Raw genomic sequence first — 10473 nt, forward strand, 5'->3', positions numbered from 1 at the left:
TACTTACGTACAAATTGAAATAGGACCTAACCATCTTAAAAAATGAACTCAAACAAGGTTATTTATATAAAATTCGCCAAGAAATACAAGCACCAAGTGTTAACATCCCCTTTCTCATACAAACAAGTTGCAAGTTCCATGTGATGCATATGAACAGGCAAAGGTAGGGCAAATCTTTCCAAATTTAACCCTTCTTTTAACTGCATTATCATCTTTTTTGCTGAAAAATTGTGGAAGGCAAACGAAACATACATTCTGCATCATACATGGGCTACAGATCCACAAATATGTTGAACAAGGAAAAGGTAAAATAAAGTTATTGGGACAGATAAGCTATCTTCTGGAAAAAAGTTTCCACAAATCAAAGAGAATCAAAGAGTAAACCGAAGGATCAGCTAAAGAGTCCATTGCCAATTGATCCAAACAGAAAAATACCTCAACTGAATCAATTACGTGAGGAATTCACCCAACACAAACATGCCTAATGGCACAAATCTAACCATTATAAAAAATATGTCAAACACTAATTCACAGATCATAAAGTACCACGATTAAAATCATCAAAACATACATTCGAATTCAAAGGAAATAGAACAAGGTCAAAGAACCACACCGACGCCATTCACGCAGGAAAGAACCTTCATCAGGTTGTATCTCGTCGGAAGGTGGGAGGATCAGACCATCAAAAATAAATACCCACCGTTCATCTCCTCTCCATAAATACTTCCATTGGATTCCGCCATCGAGAAAGGGCAAGCAGACGAATTGAATCTCGGATGCTGATCAGAGAGAGAGTCGTATCCCTCTGGTGAGGGAGAGGTGTTGTCATCATGGATGAAGCCAAACCCGGCAGGGAAGGCGGAGGAGGTGACCCCATCGGCTGAGATTTGAATTGGGTCCTTGCCGTACTCCTCGGCAGCGTAGGCCGAGTAGGAACCGTAGCTCTGGGAGGAGATGGGGGGCGAATCCCAGATAGTTGTCATCACCGAAGGGTCTTGTAGATACCCTAGAGATCTCATCGGTGTCGAAAGAGGATGACATCTCTCTTATTCCTTCTGATCGACTTCGAACTTTTTAGCAAACGAGAGTTAGGGCAGGGGCGAAAGGTGTCTTTCGCTCAAATGGAAATGGAAAACACTGGTTTCTAATACGCGCGCGGAACTTGCTTTTCAAACGGGCGGTGTCGTTTTTTAAAACGCCACCGCTGTGAATAAGCTGCCCTAAATGGGGCCTAAAAGATCGCTCTCCAAGCGGAATCCGCAGTAGAAATTCAATTGAAGTTAAGAGTGCTTGAGGAGAAGAAGTTTGGCCTTCAGTTCTCCCTGACTGAATATGCTAATGGAAAGATCGCTTATGATTGAGAGATAAAAATGTTGAACCAGGACAAAGTGAGGCTCGAAAGAGAACTATTTGATACTAGAACTTCTTGGGCTATTTTTAAAGAAACTACCAAAAAAAATTAATAAAACTAGTTCGAATTTGAGGGATGATCTTGAGGTGGTGCGGCTGGAGCTGGAACGTGAGAAGAAGAGGTCACAAAAATCACACAAAAAAGATGGAGCAACTCCATGTCGAAAGAGCTAAACAAATGAGAAAAATGACGAATATGGAGACCGAAGAGAAAGTTGTGTATAGGTATACTGCCTCTTAGGCACTTCAAAAGGTCGTAGCGGATAACGTTGATCGAACAATTGAGTCATTTTTTGACATACTCGTGTGCGAAGGAGTTCTACCTCCGGAATGGAAAAGTACTAGCTACTTTCTTACCTTCTCCTTGAAGCTTCGAAAAAAAGAGCACAAAGATGATTCTCTTGGTTAACAAGGGACCGTCTAGTTGTGCCTTAATACTCACTCCATTTTTGTACAAGTATTTGACCAAACGGTCTTGGCTGAGTGAAATCACATGAACATTGATATGTCTTGTAAGTATATTTTACTTTTTCATAGTACATGCGCCTTGGTTAATTTCTGAAAGGTTTTTTTTTTAAGTTTGATTTGGTGAGATATTATGCTCCCTTTCAAATTTTGAATTTAGAAAGTCGTTTTGGGAGGGAGTCTTAGTACAACAATGCCCCTAATTACTGTCATAAATGGCTGATGTGATGGCTGTTTTTACATATTCTGCCTGAAGGATGTGTTTCAATTTTTTTTCTTTCTTTCTTTTCTAGCTTTTTGTCTCTATTTTCCTTTGAGTGCTATAGTGTTTCAGAATATTTCTTCTTTTGAGTTTGATAACAACATTTCGATGAAGAAAAGTAAGAGTTTATTCCTTTCTCATGACTTCAAAGCCAGCTCAGAGTTAAAATATGCCGTTTTCAGGAGTTTTCCGAAGAAGCGTATCTTCAATCAATAGATCACTCTCCGGGCAGTGGAAGAAGATGAAGCACCCAATATTTATGTGGAAAACAAAATCTACTACTATTATGACTAGTTTAGATTGAACCTTTAATCTTTATCAAAGCAGCTTCCTCCTTGATTAGCTTTTAGATTAGATGTGGGTCCCTATGATTTCCAACATAATGTGTTCAGGTTTATCAAATTAAACTTCCTTTGGTTAGCTTTCAGATTAGATGTGAGTCCACATGCTTTCCATTTTGGTTTAATCATGTTTATCTCATAGGTTGGATGCGAGTCACTGTGCTCTCCATCCCACTATGTTCAAGTTTAAATGAATCTCCCCATTCAATTAGCTCTAAGTTTAGATGTGAGTAATTGTGTTTTTTATCATGATCTAATCATACAAACTTCACACAATTTCTATCTTCAGTACAAAATGATTATGAAAGGATGACAAATATCTATATTGATAAGAAAATAATTATAATATGACAGATTTGATAGAGGTGAGAAAAAAAGGAAGAACATCTTAGTTGCTTTACAAACAGAACTTAGTCATTAATTTTTGGTTAAACCTTTAAAATTATTGATTCAGCTATGATTAAAGAGAATAAGGATGAATGTGTAAAATTTATTTTAATTTCAGCATTTTAAAATTGAATCGAATAGATCGGTTGAACTTGTCAGATTGTGAATAGTGTCATAATTGCTCTAGAAAAATAAAAAAAAATCGGCCCATCCAAGAACTAGATAAAAATTGCACAAACTTGTTCAACTAGCATCCGTTGAACCTGACAGAATTTTTTAAGAAACCAAGTGGTTCTTTGTACTGCTCAAAATTTAGCTTTAATTACGTACATGAAAACCAAAGCAAATAGTCTTCCACAAATTCTCAGGCTTATTATCAAACTCAAAAAACATGGACACTCTCCCGAATCAAAAAACATGGATATGACATTAAACTGCATTCTTGTTCATTCAAATATTCTTATATTTTAGTAGTTATTTTTAATCTTAGCAGCTAATTGAACCATAACTATATACACATCGCATACAAATTAATGAATTACTGTTATATTTTTGAAACCCATTGTCATTATAATTCCATTCCTGGTCAAAACCCAATTGATTTTTTTCACGTTTAGGTTCAATATCTGATCCATTTATTAAAAGTATTAAACCATGATAAAGTTTGTCAAGTCAAGAACTAATAAAATGACTAGTCATTCAAAGTCGCAAGCTATGCACAAACTAAAGAATGGCAGCAGTTCAATTATGTACCTTTGCTTGTTGGTGCATGCCATCATTCTCCACAGTATGAGAAGGTTGCTTCATTCGAAACATGGTGCTTGTCTTCTTAGCTATGATCGAGCAAACAATTCAAGTTAACATGTATAATTCCAAAAATGTAAACACAAATTCTTTTAGTTGATATTCGTGAAAAGGAATTCAAAAGTAATTTGAGATGATGAGGAGATAAATGATGACTTTTGAAAAATATGAGAAAATCTACATTGCAAGATAATCACGTTTTAACCCGAAATGTTGACTTACTTTTTGCTGTTTAGTTAATTTTTATGTGATTCTTCCAGCCCTCCCCATGTTCATGGTTTATGGAGCTTAACTCTTTCTGCTACTCCAATTCTTAACAGAGATCCCTTTCCTAATTCTACAAATCCATAAGACCTCCACGATATAGTTAGTACAACATAACCCAAGTGTTTAATAATTAGGCACGCTTAGCCTGAGCATAAGAACTTTGCATGTTTGGAGTTCATGAGATGGATATATTAAAGTGCTTACTGAAATCAAGCTTTATTTTCTTTCTTGACCTGATTCTTAGCCCAGCACGAACTTGAGTCATTCAGAGCTGTGTCTGATGAACCATATGCAGTTCAAACATTTACGTCAAGCACACAACTTCTATCTTTTGTTTCAACACTGAAACACCATCAACCAATTAGTCATTTGGCGCAAATCTCGGGGCATGACACAAATCTCGATATAACTTTTTGAGTGAGAAATATTCAAATTTCGATTAAAAATCATTCAAAACTCTGATTTCAACAAACAGTCAAACTTACCGGCTTAATGAGATGGATCCAATGATACCAAAGTGGGTCCAATCCGAGTCAAATCACACTTGAGTGGAGGGAGACCTAGAGGTAGATCAAAGACTAAAACTTGGAGGAGAAGCTGAAATCCAGCATCGCTTCTGCACCGCAAATCTGATGAAAAATTCTCAATCCTGTAGCCGCTAACCACTATCAACCATCACCTGCCAGCCACAGTCGACTACTATCGGCCATCACTTGCTCCTTGCGGCTAAGTCCCTTGTAGAGCCACAAAGTCCGTTGTGAAATCCTAGCGTACATTGCAGAACAGTGAAGTGCCCATCGAAGCAATACGTCGTCTAGTACACAATGCAGCGATGCATCCTTAAGGTGTAATAATGTACCCCAAATACAATGCAACGACACACCCATATAAATGTGCAATAATATACCTCGAAAACGATGTAACAACGCACCTTGAATACGGTGCAATGATGCACCCTAAAGTCAATGTAACAATGCACCCATAATATAATACAACGACATACCCCAATGATAATGTAACAACGCACCACATAAACGATGCAACGACGCCTCTCGAAAACGGTGTAACAATGCAACCTGAAGACAGTGACTTTCTCTGAACTCCTAAAGCTTTCTCCTTGTAGCACAACATTGTTATGCGGTCTACGAACGTGATCGAAGCTTACCACTATAGCCTATGTGATTAACCACGCCATACATGGTGCATAGCTTGTGCAGCTCCCGACTCCAACCTTTACAGCCTAGAAACGTCATCACAGCTCACCGCTATAGTCTACATGACCAATCATGGCCTACACGGTCGACAACGCGTGCAGCTTCCGACTACCGCCTTTGCAGTATAGCTACGATCCACAACTTGATCAACCACGACCAAAATGGTTCACAGCTTATGCAGCTCCCGACTTTAACTGTTGCGGCCTACGGACATCATCACAACTTACCACTATGACCTACATGACCAACTACAATATACATAACTTACAGCTCGTGCAACTCCAAACTACGGTCTCTACGGCCTATGAACATCAATGCAGTTATGCACTATGACCTATGTGATCAACTATGACTTATGTGGTCCACAACTCGTATAGCTCTCGACTCTAGCATTTGCAGTCTGCGGACGTCATCGCTACTCACCACTACGATCTACGTGACCAACTACAAACTACATAACTTACAACTCGAACAGCTTCTAACTCTCGCCTTTGTGGCTCATTGACAACATCAGAGCTCACCACTACGGTCTACGCGGCCCATATCTCATATAACTCCCATCTCTGACCTATGTGGCTCACAGCTCCTGCAACCTCCTACTACGACCTCTGTGGCCAGCCGACCCTCCTGAAGTAACCACTTGCAACCCACATGACCAATTACTATAATGGCCTTCAACTAAGACTTATAGAATAAGTTAGATATACAACCACCATCTACAAAATTCACGGCGGATGACTGTCTTCATAGAAATCAACTAGGGCCCTTGCGTCTGCTCTGAGAACTACATTCAATATAGTCAGACTAAGGCTATTATTGATGAACTGTTATTCTACATTTACAATGATCAACTTTGTAACTCTATTTTCCTTAATTTAGGACAAGAGCTAACTTATGTACTCTCTATTCATAAAAGATTATTACTTACAATTTTTTCCCCATTTCTAAGGTTTTCCACATAAAAATTGAGGTGTTTCGTCCTGCTTATTTCTCTTTAATTACTTGAGTATGTGTTGAATTTTTGTATAACGCTCAGTTGATAATTCATTACTCTACCATCATAGTCCTTTCGACATGCATCTGAGTATAAATAACGATAAGTTTTTTTGGAACCTCCAAATATCTTCAAGCTTTAGGCTCAGCATAGTTCTAGACAGAAACCATATAGCTGGATAAATCAACAGATCTTGCATAGCAAACGGAGAATTTCCATAAGTTTCCTTTAAAGAAAGGACAGAAGAGTAACACATGCTCTAAATTACCAAAGTTTAAACTGAAATGTTCTGTGTTAGGATTACTTTTAGGCAGTGTTTGGTAGCATTATTTAAAGTGAATTTAGTCATGAATTTAGCTTAAATTCAGCTAAACATTAAAAAAAAATTCAAAATTAAATCCAACGCTTCGTTAAATCAAAATTTTTTGCATTCTGATGTTTCTTCCTGCTTTCCGTCTATTTTCGAACATAAATCAGAATTTAGTAATTCCAAGTCTGAAATGCATTTATTTATTAATTTATTCACTATCACTCAAGATTTCCTTCCCGTGAAGATGAAGATAAGATTTACAAGATTTAATAAATTCTATTTAACGTAAATCCAGCCTCCAGCCAAACGACAGAGACCCTCTCATCACGTTCAGTAAATTGTAACAGTTACATTGACGAGATTACACTTCAGCTCTCTGAATATACATATACATGTACTTGCAAGTAAAATGAGTTATTTTGACGATTTCAATCGACAACAGTGTTGAGAAATTAGAGCGAAGAAAAATAGGAATCGACACAAATCCAGAAGAACACAGAGATTTAACGAGGTTCGTCTCAAAGATGCCTACAAAGATGCCTACGTCCTCGGGAGCAGAGCGGCGAGTTCCTTTCAATATTCAGAAAAAAGATTACAAAAATCAGAGATACCTCCTGAGGTTACAAACAGACATATTTATAACCCCAGGAGTAAACCCTAAGTACAATAGGTAATTACAACATTACCCTTGTACCACACCCCCAACCCACATAAGAAAACTCCCCTGATTTGGACAGAATTTTCCGCTCTGCTCCACTCCACTCCAGCATCTGTTCCTTTATGATATATGAGTCATATCTAACAAATCTCCACATTGGCGAATATCAAGCCCCTTAGGAGAAATACGTCATGGAGTTTCTTATATACCAGAAGTGGATTAGGTCACCATGCTTCTCTAGCAACTGCAAACATTCAACAAGTCCAGACAATGCAAGAACTTGTTGATAGTAACTGGCTTGGTCAACATATCAGCTGCATTTTCATCAGTATGAACCTTCTGCAACAGTATCTCACCAGAAGCAATCAATTCTCTAATCTTGTGATACCTGACATCAATGTGTTTGGTTCTTAGCCAGATAAATAGCACTCTGATACACCTAAAATATATAGTATTTTTAGACCCATTTTTATACTTATTTTTGAGATATCGCGCTTTAATGAAAGGTATTTGTGTGTTTTTCTTTCAGGTACAAGTAAAAAGGTGAAAAATGCTAAAAGAAGTGAAAAATGATCAAATTTTGAGCAAAAATGTAAAAATGGTGCAAAAGAGTTTTGGCGCCTAAACGCCAGATCTGGCGTTTAAACACCAGTGAAAATAGAGAAGGCCGCGCTTAAGCACCAGAGGTAGTTATTTGACAATTTAATTCATTTTGTCGAATTTTGAAGGGACATTTGAGGCACCTATTGGCTAAAGATGGTGGTTATGATCACTAGAAACGAAAATAGGATTAAAAGACTTGTGAAAGGAGGCATCCTTTGGAGAATACATCGAATTTGGACATATTTTGAAAAGTTACCAATGAACCTCTTGGAAATTTATAGAAAAAGGAAGTTGAAACTTTTAGAAGTGTGTTTGAAAAAGGGGAGTCCTGAGAAGTTCTTTTGGAGAGATTTTTAGGCACAACAAATTTACTTATCTTTTTTGTTTTTAGTTTTATTGTGAGAGTTAAGTGTTGTAAAAGAGAAGAGATTCAAAAGAACTTCAAGAGTTTGGTGGAAGATTTGAGATAAATTTTTATCTTTTGTTTTTAAACTACTTTTAGTTTTAATCGAAACTTTTTGTTGGTTTCACAATGATTTCTATTTTTAAACTAAAGTGTGGTTTTGTTTTCTCCATAGATTCTGAGTAATTTTCTTTTTTTTTTCTCCTTAAAATGATAAGTAATTAAAGTGTTAGATGAAACTTGTGAAGCGTATTAGTCTTTAATGTTGAAAGAAGTTGTAATGATTTAATTTTATGTACTTCATTTACTTCTTGATCTGGTCTATCTAGATGTTAAAATTTGTTATGAGAACATGTAAGAACCGAGTTGGTATTGTCTCAGTCAATAATTAGAAAGAATCACATGAGGTTGTATGAATGAGAATGTAATTCATATGATTAAGTGCAAATAAATAGGGAAATAATCAGACTAAAGCCCCCAACTTGGTTTATTGTTTTAGGTTCTGATGTGAGATGTTAGCCCCCAAGTGAAGGGAATCGAGAGAACTCTAGAGTGAGAGCTGGTATTTTCCCTACCTAGTCAGTCTTTAAAATTATTCAAACTCTAAATTTGTAAATGTTCTTTATAGCATATCTAGTAAGAGTAAAGAATAATATTGCTCCTATTTGGCACAATACAATTTGCATACTTCCACAACATAAATCATATATGTATTACTGATTCATGATAAGAAGAAAAATATTTCATATTAAGTGTTTTTCTTTTACATAAACTCAAGTTATGTTTAGAAGCTTTTTTTGTTTTGTCAAAATATCAAAAATACCATAAAGATTTGAATTTTAATTACTGTAAAAATATCTATAGTTTAAGTAATTTCCTTTTAAAATAGAAAGTTTGTTGTTTAATAGTGCATATTATGAAATTCCCGTGAGTTCGATATTAGGGTCTTAATCAAAAAGTCCTATATTATTTGATAATGATATTTAGACTTGCGTAGCATCCCAATATATATAAATTAAAAAGTTAAATTCTTATTTTCTCTAGGATCAAAATATCTGCATACATCATAGTATTGTCATATAAGATCGAGATCAAGTTTTTGGCGCCGTTTCAGGGGAGCATGTAAAAAACCGTTGTCGGGGAATTGATTGAAAACAAATTTCTATTTTAGAAAGTTTTATTTAAACTTTAGGAGTTATTGTAGGAATATCTTATTATAGTATTTTATATTGTGTGTTTTATTTTTATATTTATTTTATTTTAGTGTATGCGTAGTTTAAATTCTGAAGGACTAGTGCCTTAAGATTTTGAATTAGAAAGAACTGTTAAAAAAATCAGAAAAAGCAAAAAAATTAAAAATTTTGAAAAATCTAAAAAATTACAGAAATGACAGACCAAAATGATCAAAATGCTGAAATTCATCAAGAATTTAGACCTTTACGAGATTATTCCAACCCTACAGTAGATGAACATCAGTGTAGTATTATAATTCATAAAAAACTTCCTGAAAAGCTTAAAGATCCTAGTAGCTTTGCTATTCCATGTGCGATAGGAGACAAATTTTATGGGAAAATTTTATGTGATTTAGGTGCAAGCATTAACCTTATATCATTATCAATATTTAAAAGATTGGGATTACGAGAAATAGCCCCTACTACTGTAACTCTGCAGTTAGCAGATCGTTCGATAATGTACCCTAAATGAGTTATAGAAGATGTTCTAGTGAAAGTAGATCAATTTATTTTTCTTAGTTGATTTCATTATGTTAGATATAGAAGAAGATAAAAAGATACCTATCATTTTAGGGAGAATTTTCCTAGCCACAGGAAGAGCAATAATAAATATGCAAAAAGGGAAATTAACAATGAACGTCAATGATCAAACTGTTACTTTTAACATTTCAAGATCAATGAAGTATCCTACAAAAAGTAAAGATGATGAATGCTATAGAATTGATGTTATAAGATATCTGAGTGAATGTCATTTCAGAACTAATTATGAAGAAAAATCTAAAGTAGAAGATTTGAAACATGAGCAAGAAGAGGAATTAAATCACTGTGAAAATCTTTTTTAAGGAAGATTCAAATTATGTTCGAGAAAGTTTTAAAATTTTGGACACGATAGAAAAAGATAAATCATTTTGTCCATCAATTGAAAAACCTCCAGAACTTAAGTTGAACTGATCATTTTGTCAATCAAATGTATTTTTAGGTGATTTCTCTACTTTACCAGTTATAATTTCCTCAAAGTTAACGATGGAAGAAGAAGATAGATTGATGAAAATTTTGAAAAATTTTAAGAAAGTCTTTGGATGGACAATTGCTGATATTAAAGAAATCAGTCCTTCAATTTGTT

The 10473-nt window shown here is 35.4% G+C and overlaps 1 protein-coding gene across 3 annotated transcripts in view; it reads right to left on the reverse strand.

Moving 5' to 3' along the window:
• LOC110019044 (random slug protein 5-like) overlaps positions 1 to 10473 on the reverse strand; it is a 43151-nt gene that overhangs the window by 17641 nt on the left and 15037 nt on the right. For all 3 annotated transcript variants that reach the window (XM_020716567.1, XM_020716568.1, XM_020716569.1), the window contains exon 2: positions 3619 to 3698. In XM_020716567.1, the coding sequence (XP_020572226.1) occupies positions 3619 to 3681 (63 nt within the window). In that variant the 5' untranslated portion in view covers positions 3682 to 3698. The remainder of the gene's footprint in view (positions 1 to 3618; positions 3699 to 10473) is intronic.

Source organism: Phalaenopsis equestris, unplaced genomic scaffold (genome assembly GCF_001263595.1).
Source record: "Phalaenopsis equestris unplaced genomic scaffold, ASM126359v1 Scaffold000041, whole genome shotgun sequence".
Classification (NCBI taxonomy): domain Eukaryota; kingdom Viridiplantae; phylum Streptophyta; class Magnoliopsida; order Asparagales; family Orchidaceae; genus Phalaenopsis; species Phalaenopsis equestris.